General features: G+C 39.8%; 1 protein-coding gene across 3 annotated transcripts in view; it reads right to left on the bottom strand.

The window, feature by feature from the left end:
- Positions 1–16377, bottom strand: part of TENM2 (teneurin transmembrane protein 2) — a 1738186-nt gene that overhangs the window by 922831 nt on the left and 798978 nt on the right. For all 3 annotated transcript variants that reach the window (XM_077473475.1, XM_077473476.1, XM_077473477.1), the window contains one exon: positions 4448–4682. In XM_077473475.1, the coding sequence (XP_077329601.1) occupies positions 4448–4682 (235 nt within the window). The remainder of the gene's footprint in view (positions 1–4447; positions 4683–16377) is intronic.

Raw genomic sequence — 16377 nt, 5'->3', positions numbered from 1 at the left:
GTACCCCTCCACCGGATGTACCCTCACCTTAAGGGCTTTTTTTTTAAAAAAAGCCTGTAGTTAACCTCCCTTTGCATGGAAATTTGGTGTTTTATATTGTAGGCCTGCAATTCTTAGGTATAACACACTTAAATATGTCCAGACGAGAGTCTAGTGGACAGCCGGGGTATGATAAAGTTTGAAACACAAAATCATAAATTATAATATTATAAATAACTATACATAATTATAACAAATAATAATATAATAATAATAAAAAAATATTCAAAAACTTAATCAAATCAAAAACACTAAAATTTGCTCAGTTGCAAAATTGTCACTGTCATTACTTTCAGTGTTTGATGATGGATTTCCCCATGAATCACTATCGCTCAATTCTGCAAACAATTGTAATTTATTATCGCTGTTTTCTAGCTGGTCTAAAACAGCTTTTGATGTAAATGGACAGTTTTGGTTGCTATGGACAATCTCCATATTCCAGGCAGAAAAACAGTATTTATAATTTAAACTGCATGCAGGGCACTGGACAAACCACCAGGGACAAAAAGGATATGACATTATTTGATACAGAAATGTAATCTGTAAGATTACAGTGTACTGTATGTATTGTGTGTGTTTCATGTTTGGAATTTGGCACCGTGCTCCATACCCATGCGTCGTGATGCTCTCAGGGAATGGAGCTCAGCGTTGTGTTACATCGAGCGGAGACATGGCTCGCACACACAGTGGGGGAGACATCGCAGGATCCTGGGGACAAGGTAAGTAACTGTACCTGAATATTGCGATGCGATCCCGAGTGTGTCTCGGGGTGACTGAAAATTCACCCCGAGCCACACTCGGGAATACCACCAGGGAGGTTAATGTGTAACAGCTTAGGGATCCCTCCTGTGGTTCCTCCTTCCTGTAGTGACTATTTGGTGGGAACACTGATTACCTTGGCTGTAGATCCAGCTTCAGCAGGTGATACCATCACCCCATTATACATGAGTATACCAAGGCTTGTTTTTTCTTTTGAAATGTGAGTGTAATTTTGTGGAGTTTAAGTAATAAATATTTTCACACTATTGCAAGTCTCTGTTGTTTCTACATGTGGCATATAGGAGAGGAGGTCACTGTTAATTAGGAGGAAGGAGTTGTTTTTGATCCGAAATTTGAGCCAAATACTAACTACAGTAAGGAGGAACCACAGGTGGAATCCCTAAGCTGTTTCACGTTATCTACAATAATTTTTTTTAATACGCCCTTAAGGTGAGGGTACATCCGGTGGAGTGGTAGGCTAGGATTGTGTGTACACTGCATGAAGGCATCAGAATCACTTTTATCCATCTCCCTATGATGGACTGTCAAGATTTTGATTCAATTATGGGATAGTGTGCAACACACGGAGCATTTGCACTTTATTTTGGACGTTACAATGCTTGAATGTTATTTGCATGGTTTTTGGACTTTTTTGCACAGGATATATTTATTATTAATTCAATATATTTATTTACTTAATTAATGTATTAGTAGATTTACTAGGTTATTTCTATAGATATTCACCCTATTACATTTTATTTATTTATCTACTTATTCATTCATTCATTTACTGTTTGATCATAGTGCCGCACATACTGTTATTTAATTTTCAAAAATAACGTTACCCAAACATTAATATTCTAAATACCATGACACCACATGGATTGAATATTGAATCTGATATAAATTATTTAATAGATATATATAGATTTTTTTAATTTTTTTCACAAATTGGGATTTTTGATTTTATTTTTGTTTGTATTTACTATAAGGGTATTAAATTATAGGTGACATGGTAGGCATAGGTGATAGGTAAACATATTTAAAAGGTAATTCCACTTTTGTGGGGAAAAAAATAGCAAATAAAGAAAAAATAATATAGCGTATACAATTGTGACACAAGTCATATTGTAATTGAATGTTATTAAAAATTACCCTTACTTTTCAGTCTGCAGCCACTGTAATTTTCTCTAAATGCAATGCAATATGGCTACCTGGAGTTGTTCTGTACACAGAGTGTGTATTGACCACTCCCAAGAAACAAAATTTCCTGCTTGTGTGATTTGCTCACCAATTTTCTGCAGAAGTCTGCACTAAGATACAAGTCAGATTTCAGGCATTCCCTGCAAAAGAATGCCTTTTTTTGAGGAGATACCCCCTGTAGGATCATGTCTAAAGGGATGCAGGCCAAGCAGAATCCCTATTTAGTGCTTCTCAGGCGCCACAGGTGATTGATAATTATGAAACCACTCCCATTAGACTCACTCTGCCCAGAGGCAGAGAGGAACACACAGGGATTTCTTCAGAATAACAAAACGTAGGAATCTGCTACAAAGATTGTTATAATCCTTGTAATGTGCATAGATTACCCAGAGGGGAATGTTTTTTTCTCAACAAAAGTGGAGTTACACTTTAACATTGTCTCTGAGTAGAAGGAAATATTATTGTACTCCATCTATTATATTTCCATCCATAATTTTATTTTTATTTTTAATGTCATTTTTTATATCTATTATATTTATTTATTTATTTCTGTATTTATTTTTTCATTTGTATTTGTTTGATTTTATTTTTATTCATGTTATTTGTATAATTCAAAAAAGGGAAAGTAATGGGACTATAACGGTGCTTAAATGTATGATACCATAATAATGGAAGACTCAGAGTAGAATAAAATTGACAAAGCTCTTATTTATTATGATACAAAATTGATTAAAAAAGGAAGGAAAGTGAATAAACACTAGAGATCGTGCAAAGACGTTTCAGGTAGTGGTTGCATTGAAGATTAACTGTAGGTTAAGTGATCATACATTTATCCCAACATGTTTCGCCTACTAGGCTTCATCAGGGAGTGTATGTGTCAACCAAAAAACAGAGCAAATAACTATAGACATAAAAAGTAAAACTGAAATACATACATGAATAATTGAAACAAGAATTCCAGTGTTAATAAATCCAATGAACAGAAGGACTTACCACCTCGGGCCCTAACAACCCTAAAAAAGAGATGTAAACAGTAGGGATGGCTGGGGGAAAGAGGGAAGAGGCAGCCACCATGGGAATGCCACAGATCACAGGCATTTATGTCACCGCAGTGAGTGTTTGAATGACATGGCTGTCAAGAAAATATGAAAGAAAGGGGTCATAAACCCAAATGTTCCACTAATAGAAAAGGTTCAAAAACCTTTGAAAAAAAAGTGGTTATACTAACATAAATGTATATAGATGCATTAAACAAGCTCAATCAGCATACTTACTTAAAATCAAGATTCAAATAGACAAAAGGAGGGGTCGCTTGTATGTTGAAATGCTAAAAGGTCCAAAAGAAATATTTTTTCTGAAATCAAAATATACAAACTATAAATAAAAAAAAAAAAAGTAAAAAGGGGGTATGTTAATGAAAATGAATGCATCAATTAAGATAAAGATTGGGGCCAGTGGGCATAATCAAAACAAGAGATATACTAATGGGTAAGATAAGTTCAAGAGTCACCAAAGAAATGCAGACAATAACCATAGTCACAAACTAAACACTGTGAAACACAGCATGCCTGAAAAAACAGATGCACAAATCAAAGTCCATACCTTAAAAGAGAAGCAAAAATAGTGTCAGGTTGCCCCCAAGCTCGAGCAGTTCTGAAGCCCGAGCAGCCGGGTTAAGAGCGTTCACCACTGCGGACAAGAAGGTGCCAATGCGCATGCGCCAAGATCGGGAAAACATGGCCATAAACTCCAAAGACCATTTTTCTTTTTATGTCTATAGTTATTTGCTCTGTTTTTTGGTTGACGCATACCTCCCCTGATGAAGCCCAGTAGGCGAAAACATGTTGGGATAAACGTATGATCACTCAACCTACTGTTAATCTTCAATGCAACCACTACCTGGAACTTCTTTGAATGATCTCTAGTGTTTATTCAATTTCCTTCCTTTTTTAATCAATTTTGTATCATAATAAATACGTTTTGTCAAACCTATTCTACTTTGTTAGAGTCACCCATTGTTATGGTATCCTACATCTAAGTGTGTTTTTCTATCTGCTATTGTAACTGACATACTTCAATAAAAATTTGTAGACAGAAAAAAAAACACACTTCAGTTGCAACAATTGCAAGGTTACTAGACACTGCTGTACCGCTACAGTATATATACAGTATATATATTTATATATATGCTGTTCATCTATACTGTATATTCGTATATATTTATATATGTCATTTTATATGTGGGACAGTTCACCTGGGGACTGTCAGAAGCCAGCACCCTCAAATAAGTGGTACACGTACATAAGCTGTAATCACTGTTATGGTTTAACCTCAATACCACATAATAAGGTTTGCTAAGAATATTTGGACATCATTTTATGCTTTACAGTTATTGATATAAAGCCAGAACAGATAGGACAGGGTCATAAGTGTGCATAAAGTTTACCTGGTCTCCAGTGGAACATTACTGTTGAGTACCCAGCTGTCCTGAAGCTGAACTGACTCTGGAGTTGTGGCCAGATCATTAGGAGCTGGAGCTGGTGCATGAATCTGGTTTCGTCTGTTAGTCAAAGAGTTCTTATTGAGGGAGTTGGCTGAAGAGTGATGGTGAGACAGTGTATGGTTGTGAGGAGGGGGAAGAGGGGGCCGAAGTGTTGACTGGCTGTGATGATTTGTCGGACCTATAAAAACCAAAAAAATCCATTATTGACATATCATTAATTTATTCTTATAAATTAGGTGGGGATACAATATACTGTATAAAACACAAATTGGGAAAAGTCAATAAAGCATTTGCAATACTCTTTTGATGGTATGGCCCATTTTTAAACACATTTGTCTGGTTCATGAAAGCCTTGCAACAGGTTCATTAGAAGTTATGGAGTGTAAGACAGTTTCAAGTAGTTCTTATTTGTGGCTTTTTCACAATATGTCACTATGTCTGTGGAAAATTCAAAAAGAATTAACACAAGTTCATAGATAACAACGCTAGGGGTGCTGTAATTGAGAATAACTCTAATGATATTACCAGTCAGACCAAAATACTCAGAGTGGGTCTGTATGGTTTACGGTGTGTTTTTATAAGCTGAAAAATAGATATGTTAAAGTGAATTTAAAAGCTATTCACAAAAAAATAAACAGGTTTATACTTACCTGAACTGTGCAATGGAATTGCACAGAGCAATCTCAAACCTCCTCTTCACAGCCCCCCGCTGATGCTGCTGGTTCCTCCCCTTCACCAAGTGCCCCCATATAAAGTGGAACCAGGAGCACCAGCGGAGGGGGGCCTGCCCCCTGCACCGTTGTCACAATGGCTCCGGCTGCCTTAGCAAAGCCCAAGGAACCTCAAAGTGAGTGGAGAAAAGAGTTTCAGATGGGCACAGCAATATATTGAATGAGGGCTCTGGGGTGAGGGAGGATTCCGATGCCTCCAGACCTAAACCCTATTGAGCATCTCTGGGGCATCCATAAATGGAAGGTGGAGGAGAGCTAGGTCTCTAACATCCAGCAGCTCCATGATGTTGTCCCAATCAGTAACATTTTTTGCAGAGGTGTGACAGGGTTCTAAAGAGCATTTATGACCCTCATTATGAATTCGAGGGATTATGTGTTATCATGATAGGTATACTGGAGCTTTCATTTAAAATTATATGTTGACTAACCACAAAGGAAATATAAAGGATTTAGTATGCACTAAATGCCTTTGCAAGCCCAGATATAATCTTGTAAGGAAAGCACATAGCAGAGCTATAAAAGGAAAACAGGTCCAGTCACTCTGCGCAAAGAGAGAGCAGCAATGACCAGTCTTTACTACAGGAAACTACTGCACAGAAGCAAAGTGCAGAAGTTATTTCATGTTGGATTACTGGATAGATCTGAAACAAGTGCATAATGAACACCAAGATCCCAGTAACAATAAACATGAGTCTTTAGGCAATATTTGTTTAGCCCCTGTATAAAGTGGAATCACATTTAGTGAAAATGTGACCATGATTTATATGTCATAGAACATAAACTTTGATATTAAGCATCTTATGACCTGTTGATTGTCTAGCTTAGAATCAGTAGTCTAAGGTAGACAACCAGCAGTCTCTCGTTCTCTACCAATGGTTTGCCTTTTGAGGTGAATTGGCAGCTTACAGGCACTTCCTTAAACTGTTGTCAGTTGGGCAGGATTTTGCGTAGTCCCACCCCATACCACCCAGCACCGCCCCACCTCTCCTGGCCATCCGAACAGACACACAAACACACGTGTGTGTGAATCTGCTAAAAACTAACCTCTTCTAGCCACGGAGCCACTGCAGTAAGAGAAATTGTCTAGAGTCCTATTACTATAAAACACCAAAGAAAACCAGCCATGGGGATACATCACTTCTGGAAGTGACAGCTCTAGTCCTCAATGTTAATGCTTGCTGGCTAGCTATGCCACTTCTGGTTATGAGAATCCTAAGGCTGTAGGGGACATGCCTAGCAGCTACAGTGAACAAGAAAATCCTGGGGGCTTCAGGTCACATGACCAGTGGCTTTTTGACAAAAAAAATTTCCTAAGAGGCAAATTTAAACAATTTGAACTATGCTGCATTGACTCAATGAGAAGCCTTTCCTTCCACTTTAAGCTTTAAACCAAGACTCCAGATTAATATATGAATGAAAACAATATATATGTAATAATTTTTTACACTCCACAACATTTTTTTATTCAGCTTTGCCATTATTACTATTTAAACATGTCTGCCTCAATGCCTAGCCAGTATTATTCCCAGGTTCAGAATGTTAGCTTATGGGGCAAAAGTCACTACATATTTTAGTAAGTGACTGATTAATGAGTGACATTTAACAATTGGAAGCAAGGTATACTAGCAGTCATATAATAGAAAATATTGTGTGGTAGGCGTATTGTTTGAAACAGAATATGACCCACAAACTGGGTGTTTGCAATGCCAGCAGATCTGGTATTGCATATAAAAATTTTTTTTTCTATAATCTATATACATAATCTGGCCTTTTAGCCATAACACATATTTTATACTCATACGACAGATAAATACACTTCAACTGTCCTTTATTACCCTCTAAAAACATGCACATACAGTATCTCACAAAAGTAAGTACACCCCTCACATTTTTGTAAATATTTTATTACTTCTTTTCATGTGACACCACTGAAGAACTATCCCTTTGCTACAATGTAAAGTAGTGAGTGTACAGCTTGTATAACAGTATACATTTGATGTCCCCTCAAAATAACTCAACACACAGCCATTAATGTCTAAATTGCTGGCAACAAAAGTGAGGACACCCCCTAAGAGAAAATGTCCAAATTGGGCCCAAAGTATCAATATTTTGTGTGGCCACCATTATTTTTCAGCACTGTCTTAAACCTCTTGGGCATGGAGTTCACCAGAGCTTCACAGGTTGCCACTGGAGTCCTCTTGCACTCCTCCATGATGACATCACGGAGCAGGTGGATGTTAGAGACCTTGCGCTCCTCCACCTTCCATTTGCGGATGCCCCACAGATGCTCAATAGGGTTTAGGTCTGAAAACATGCTTGGCCAGTCCATCACCTTTACCCTCAGCTTCTTTAGCAAGGCAGTGATCATCTTTGAGGTGTGTTTGGGGTCATTATCATGTTGGAATATTGCCCTGCGGCCCAGTCTCTGAAGGAAGTGGATCATACTTTTTTTTCAGTATGTCACAGTGCATGTTGGCATTCATGGTTCCCTCGATGAACTGTAGCTTCCCAGTGTTGACAGCACTCATGCAGTTCCAGACCATGACACTTCCACCACCATGCTTGACTGTAGGCATGACACACTTGTCTTTGTACTCCTCGCCTGTTTGCCGCCACACACGCTTGACACCACCTGAACCAAATAAGTTTATCTGGGTCTCCTCAGGCCATAGGACTTGGTTACAGTAATCCATGTCCTTAGTCTGCTTCTCCTCAGAAAATTGTTTGCGGACTTTCTTGTACATCATCTTTAGAAGAGGCTTCCCTCTGGGATGACAGTTATGCAGACCAATTTGATGCAGTGTGTGGCATATGGTCTGAGCACTGACATTCTCACCCCCACCCCTTCAACCTCTGCAGCAATGCTGGCAGCACTCATACATCTATTTCCCAAAGACAACCTCTGGATATAATGCTAAGTATTAGTAAAATAATAAACTTCTTTGGTTGACCATGATGAGGCCTGTTCTGAGTGGAACATGTCCTGTTAAACCACTGTATGGTCTTGGCAAAAGTGCTGCAGTTCAGTTTCAGGGCCTTGGCAATCTTCTTATAGCCTAGGCTATCTTTATGTAGAGCAACAATTCTTTTTTTCAGATCCTCAGAGAGTTCTTTTCCATGAGGTGCCATGTTGAAATTCCATCAATCAGTATGAGAAAATGAGAGGGATAACACCAAATTTAACACACCTGCTCCCCATTCACACCTGAGACCTTGTAGCACTAATGATACCTGGCAGGGAAAATTGCTAATTGGCTCCAATTTGGACATTTTCACTTAGAGATGTACTCACTTTTATTGCCAGTGGTTTATACATTAAGGACTATGTGTTGAGTTATTTTGAGGGGACAGCAAATTTACACTGTTATACAAGCTGTACACTCACTAATTTACATTGTAGCAAATTGTAATTTCTTCAGTGTTGTCACAGGAAAAGAAAGAATAAAATAATTACAAAAATGTAAGGGGTGTACTCACTTTTGTGAGGTATTGTGTATATATAGATAAATATTGGACTTATTTAAATGCAGTGGATGCAAGCAATTGGACTTTGAACATTAAGCATGTTGTAGTCTAAGAAATAATAAGATATACTGGGTAATAAAGTACTAAAATAAATATAATTACAGTTAAGGAGAGGCCAAAAGGAAATTCTGGGAAGAAAGCCAGTGATGATAAAGGTCTTATAAGTCATACTGATACACAGTTGAGTAACTACCATTTCAATCCAGCAGCCACTTAATATCAATTCACTGGAAATTGACTTGAATAATATAGAACACATAAATTAATTATCTAAAAGGAGTGATATTGCAATTGACCATTGAGTTCCCACGATACATATTACAATTTTTTTTTTTTTTATGCAAGGGAACACCATTCGTTCAAGACAAGCTATATTTGGAGAAGACACTGTCCAATGCTTTGTGCATGAGCATCTGCTGCTCAATTAGCTGACATGACCCTTTGTTCAACATGTAATTCTATCCAAACACACACACACACACACACACACACACACACACTAAAATAGGCATTGAGCTGCAAATGCACTTAGCACTATGTGAATAAATTGCATCATATATGTATTAAATTGCCTTTGCTGAGTTCTTAAAACAGGATATAACTGTGGCTGTTACCCATTGGATTCAGTGCTACATTTGAGGGATGAGAACTGAGTGGTTGCTCTGGACAACTATTTTATTCTATTTTAGTTTTTGAAAAAAAATGGGCAGTAGAGTGTGGTCAGACAAGCACACACAATCCTACCACTATAATTCCTTTAAATTAACTTTCCAAAAACCTGCAAGTTTATATAGCCCAGACTTAATTGTTTATGTCAATGCAGACAGATGACTCCTTTAGCTCAGCTAAATGCTTTGTTACATTTAGAGTTGGTCAGCTAAGGACGTGTGGTACAGTCAGATTGTTTCCATGAGGACTGGCTGAATAGTGTCAGGCCTGATTCACACCTATGCATTTTTAGTGCTTTTTGCATTTTGCAGATTTGCACTACAGTCCCTTTAACATGGTTTCCTATGGAACACGTTCTGTAGTGCAAATCTGCAAAATGCAAAAAGAACTAAAAATGCATAGGTGTGAATCAGGCCTCAGTGAGAATATGCCTGTTAGTTCATAGCTAATACTAATTATTAACTCTAAGTGAATGAATACCTAGAATGAAATTTTCCATATTTTCTATATTTTTATAGATTCTATACTGTTTTACTGTACATTAGTTACAGTATCAGTTGAGAGAGGAAGGTAAAGGCAAAAGGATATAAATCATAGTTTATAACTTTTCTATTAATGTTTTTGTAGAGGCATTCCTTGCATTAATGGATACGTTCACGTTTTTGAACGGTGTAACATGTATCAGGTTTAGCAATCTCCCCCTATACCCCCCTTTTCCCCCTTTGCCAAGACAATGGGCAGGGGATCTACTCCCCACTCCCGTTGTCACAAATTAAAAACAGCAAGGCTGTGCCCCTTCATCCCCCTGTATTCTTACATACCGTATATACTCGAGTATAGGCCGACCCGAATATAAGCCGAGGCCCCCAATTTACCCCCAAAAAACTGGAAAACTTATTGACTCGTGTATAAGCCGAGGGTGAGACATGGCTGTCCATCCCTGTGTGTCCGTCCATCCCTGTGTGTGTGTCCGTCCATCCCTGTGTGTGTGTCCGTCCATCCATCCCTGTGTGTGTGTGTCCGTGCAGCCTTGTGTGTGTCCAGCCTACCTGTGTCCCGAGCCTCCGTCCCGAGCCTCCGTCGTCCCGAGCCTCCGTCGTCCCGTGCCTTCGTCGTCCCGTGCCGAGCCGAGCCTCCGTCCTTCCAGGATCGCCGCTCTTCTCGGCGGCCATTCTACAATTCAAAAGCCGCGCCTCCGCCTCCGCCTCCTCCTGTGATAGGCGGAACACTCAATTTCCCAGCAGCCTGTGTTCCGCCTATCACGGACATCCTCTCATCCTCGTCCGTAGTACCTGTTTAGGCCACTTACTCCTTCCCTCTTTTGCTTTGTTTTTCTGAGGATTTAACATTTACTTTTTATTAGTGGTTATATTATTTTTCAATAATATATTACCACCACTATTTAAGTCAGTAGATTCTTTTTTCATTAGGGATTTGGCATACTACCTTTATTGGACAGCATGAGTGAGCTGCTTCTGGGGACTTGGAGGACATTTTATACACATGTATACTCTTTTGCCTCCCTTCTCCTGTTCAGCAGGATTAAACATGTCTTAGTTTACTGGTTATTACTTTATCCTATATCCAGGGTTTGTTGGGGTACTGAGAAATTCCATATAGCTCGTCAATAAAATCATCTTTCAAACATTAATCTGTGCATGGCTGTGACTTTTTCCTTGCTGTTGCCTTTGGTAACCACTGACTTCAGTCATCTTTCAAACAGGAATCTATCGTTCAAGAGCCTAACTAAAGATATGTTGGTATTGCGATGTCCCTATATTAAATAACCCTCCGAGGGTGAGTGGTGTGGTGTGTTTATTTTATTTAATGTAGCACTTTGCACTTTTTGATACTATTCAGTAGACATTTATATATATATATTTTTATATTACACTATTGATTTATGTAACTAGGCATTATATTTATCACCCTCGGAGGGTTATTTAATATAGGGACAGCGCAATACCAACATATCTTTAGTTTCATATTAAGTGGATACGGTGTGATTCATTCCGGTAGTAGCAGCAGCTCCTGACAGTGGTAGCGCAGGAATAAAACACTATCATTTATCGTTCATGAGCTGCCATGACATCTGCTTTTCTAACAGTTATTGTAACAGCTGGTTACAGGTTACAATTTTTCCAGCATATCCCTACAGCATCTTTCCTGACATATCCCTACAACAGAAGATGCTCAAATGACTTTTGTCGAAAAGGGGCAGTCAAACATTGATGGTAATTTAGCCCATTCATGCTGAACTTGCCAAATTTTGATTAGTGTATGGAACCTTTAGACTTATTTTTCTGGTGCCTTGTCCGATGAATAAAGAGCTAATCTTATCTTCTTGCCTCTATCCTGCTTTGAAATTTGTCTTGAGTTGAAAACTTCCACACCCATATACAGGGCCAGACTTACCATTGGGCTTGACTGGGCTCAAGCCCATGGGTCCCGCCCAATAGGGGGCCCCGCGGGCCCCGCGGGCCCTGCCAAGATACATAGCTGAGTGTACTCGGTTCAACTCCGCTCATAGTCACGCCCAGTCCCGCCCTATCATGGACATAACACAGGGACTGGGCGTGACTGTGAGCCGAGCTGAGTACACTCGGCTACTCTTGGCTTTTCTCGGACTGGGAGAGGACCCGAGAGCCGATGTAATGACATATTTCGTTACCCGTCGCAGTTTTCTACGGAAGTGACATTCTGTCACCGCCATATTGCTACACCCCACACTCGTCCACAGTAAGGATACACTAAGAAGGAGTAAAGCGGACATGTTGTTACACCCACTGGAGTTTTACATTTTAGACATATTTATAACATTAAAGTTAGTATATAGTGAAATATAGTACTTACAACTCTGACTACTTAGATGTTGAATTTTAAAAGCAGTGAACTTCTGTCAGATTTGCAAAGCTGTTAGATGAGCAGGGTTGCCGCTGCTTATAAAATTCAAGATCTAAGTACTCAGACGGCATTCTAAGTCCTGTATTTCACTATATAAACTGACTTTACAGTTATAAATACGTGTAAAATGCAAAAGTGGGTGTAACAACATGTCTGCTTTACCCCTTCTCAGTGTATCCTTACTGTGGACGAGTGTGGATTGTACCAAGATGGCTGCGACTGAACCTCACTTCCATAGCAAACTGCGATGGGTCGCCAAATATGTCGTTACACCACAGAGAGGACCGGAGAGCCACCAAGATACACAGGACTCTGTATCTCGGCGGCGCCATTTTTAAACTTCAAGACGGCAAGGACAAGGCTGCAAATGACACTGGGGCAAGGCTGCAAATGACACTGACAAGGCTGATAAGGCTGCATTGATGGACATTTAAATGTAAGTTTTTTCCTTAAACTTCCCTCCTAAAAGTTATTTTTCTTAAAATTCCCTCCTAAACTTGAAGTCGTGTTATACGCCATTGTGTGTTATACGCCGATAGATAAGGTAATGTATAGAAGGTAGTGACTCAAGCCCAGGGGCCCCCACCACCCTACGTCCTGCCCTGCCCATATAGGTATCAATTTTTCAACTTTTGCCCACTCCATCTGACTATAAACATAGTACAACCTCTAGGGACAGAATAGGCGAGTGGCAGGCATAGGCTTGCTTAAAATGGAACTTCACTGTCCCAATCAACATTGATTATTTTTAATCCTGATGCTGCTAACATTCATAGATAGATAAGCAAGTATATCATATTTACTTTTTTTTTTTTTTTTTTTAATCAGTTGCTTCCTGGTTTCTTGCCTAGGCAAAGGATGTCATACAGTACATCCCCAGAGTCTTCAGTCTTCCCAAGATTAAAAAAAAAAAGTCTGAGGTGCCCTCCAAAATTAATACTAGACCCTTAACTGAGCATGCAGCCCAGCAGCCCAGCAGGCCAGGAAAGTGGGGATGATCGAGTGGCCTCCCTCCTAAACCATACCAGTCCACATGCCCTCAACATGGGGGGGTGCTTTTGGGCAGTGAAGGCTCTGCCCCCCACCCCAAATCCCATGTTTATGGGAACAAGGGCCTCTTCCCCACAACCCTGGGTGGTGGTTGTGGGTGTCTGTGGGCAGAGGTCTTATCAGAATCTGGAAGCACCCTTTAAAAAGGGGGCCCCCAGATCCTGCCCCCCCTCTGTGAATGAGTATGGGGTACATAGTACACCTACCCATTCACCAAAAAAAGTGTAAAAGGTGAGTAAAGACCCAGCATGTGTTCTTGACAATTCCTTTAGAAAAAAAAAAAAATAAATATATATATATATATATATATATATATATATATATATATATATATATAATATGGTGTAAATCCATCATCAATCATGAGGCCCACCACACCACTGGACCCTAAAAAAGGAATAAAGAAAACGTCCGGTCTAGTCGAAGGTTTCCGCCAACTGCTTTCTCTGCCATCTCACATTTATTAAATGACAAAGGGGCTGAGTCACTCAATGACATCAATTGGTGACCCCACCCCATGTGACATCATCAACCCAGCATGCCCTTGTCTATGACATCACAAGGGGCTGGGGTCACCCACTTACATCATTCGGTGACTCCGCCCCCTAGCTATTGACAAAATGTCAGGCGGTGAAGCAGGCAGATGGTGGGAACCTTCAACAAAGCCGGAGGTTTTTTATTTTATTTTTTTCGGGTCCAGCGGTGGATCTACATGGGGACTTTTTTTTTATAAAAGACTTATCAAAAACTTGTGCTGTGTTTTTACTCACTTTTTACACTTTTTTGGTGAATGGGTAAGGGTACTATGTACCCCATACTTATTTACAACCACTCTATGGTTGTGGGGAAGAGGCCCTTGTCTCCATCAGCATGGTGGGCAAGGTGCTTTGGGATGGGGAAAAGCCCCCCTGCCCCAAAACACCCCCCCAAGATAAGGGCATGTGGCCTGGTATGGTTCAGGAAGGGAGCGCTCGCTGCCCCCCCCCCCCCCCCATCCTAGCCTGCTGGACTTCACGCTCAGATAAGGGTCTGCTATGGATTTTCTTTTTTTAATTTTGGCTTGGGATTCCCCCTTAAAATCCATACCAGACATGAAGAGAATGGTATGGATTGGGGGGCACGCTGCTTTTTTTCCAGAATTTTTATTCGTCAGTATTCTATGGTTTACATTGCAGCTCCCAGTGGGGAAGCCCGCTGACAGCTGATGAGTGATCGGTTGTTAAGGACGCGGCCGGCTACCCAGCCCACTCCATAACAACCAGCTATTCTTCACACAGAAATGTAATTGGTCGATCATTTTCCGACTGATCCAATTTGTTCTGAAAATGTGGAATTTATGTTAGAAAATTAATATACAAAATGTAATTAAACTAATTTCAACTATATGCACTACTATTTTACTCAGAGATTCGGATATATCCAAATCTTCAAATAACCAAAAAGGTGTCCAAATTTACATTCAGACCAAAACGAATTGCACATGTCTAAGGCCGCGTACACACGCGCGGACTGTTGGCCCAACCTTGTCCGCTGAACAGTGTTTGGGCGGACAGTCCGCTCGTGTGTGGGCTTTCAGCGGACAGTTTCAGCGGACAGTTGGACGGACAAGGTTTTACGGAAATTCCGAAAAACTGTCCGCTGAAACCTTGTTTCAACGAACAGTCCGCCCGTGTGTAGGCTTGTTCGTCAAACTAAGTTCCGCGCATGCTCAGAAAGGATTTTCAAGCCGAAAGTTATAATGCAGTGTATAGGACGTCGTATTTTGCGTCCCGTCGTACGTGCCGTTCACGTCATCGCGCACGGTTTCAGCAAACTGTTCGTTCGTCGTGTGTGGCCATGTCCGTCCATGCTAAGTTTGAGCGGACTGTTCGCTCAAACTGTTGGACGGACAAAGTTGGGCCAACAGTCCGCGCGTGTGTACGCGGCCTTATTGTTACACAAGGGTGTTTTGTCTGGTTTTGGAGAACAGATGATACACTGTTTCTGGAGGTGTGTTTTCCCAGCTGTGGGGTATAAAGAAGAAAAATTGCAATTACTGTTTTTATTTTTGTACAGTTTTAATTTTACTGAAGATTTTTTTATGCCATCACACTCATTGAGACAGCAAAGGTGGAAGTTGGATAAAAGATAAATATATTTTCCAACTTGTCCCCCATTTTTTTATTTAATGTTTATGCTGCTCTTCAGCAAAGAAGGGCACACTTAAACAGCAAACCTCCCATTTTAGCTGCAATGTCTGCTTTAAGTTAGACACATACAAGAGATGACAGTAAAAAAAAAAAAAAAAAAGGTTTATTTTATTTCTGTAGGTTGCAGGAGAAAAAAGTTGTGGTTATCATTTATCTTTTCTTTGACTTTGCTCCCAAGGTGGCATGCCAGTGTTCTACACATTGTGTTGAGCAGAAGTTAGCACAAGTGACTTGTCACACTACCAAAAAAAGATTGTTTACCTCTGTTTAGAAGGAACATCTGTAGCTGTAACAGTCAAATTGTAATTGCCAAAACAGTTTCTATGGTAATGACTTGATACACAAAGCATGGCAAGATTGCATCGGCAAAGAATAATAGTGACCAAAAACAAAACACCATACAGTGTGGCTTTTATGGATACAAAAGCTCCAGATAAACTGGCAGCAACACTTTGTCCTCTTCAAAAGTCTGACAGGTCACCCATTTTACTGCCAACTCATACTAAACCCTGCTGAACTTAATGGAGCTGAGTTACTAAAGGCAAATAGACTGTGCATTTTGCACATGTATTTGACCTCAATTTCCCCAGAGCTTAGGGAATGTGGTAAAGCTCTGGTGTTTTTTATCACCCAATCATGTGCAAGAAAAATGCTGTTTTTTTTTAAATTTTCCTTGCACCTGATTGGATATTATTTACAAGTGAAGCTTCACCACATTCACTAAGCTCTAGGGAAAATGTAAATAATTAAAATAGTAAATCAACCCCAATGTGTAATACATTTATTATAGCCTACACAAGTAAAA

This window comes from Lithobates pipiens, unplaced genomic scaffold, assembly GCF_037356315.1.
Source record: "Lithobates pipiens isolate NorthernLeopardFrog02 unplaced genomic scaffold, aLitPip1_a1.2 Scaffold_8, whole genome shotgun sequence".
Taxonomy (NCBI): domain Eukaryota; kingdom Metazoa; phylum Chordata; class Amphibia; order Anura; family Ranidae; genus Lithobates; species Lithobates pipiens.
Note: the sequence above shows the minus strand (reverse complement) of the source record. Positions and strands in the feature narration are given on the sequence as shown.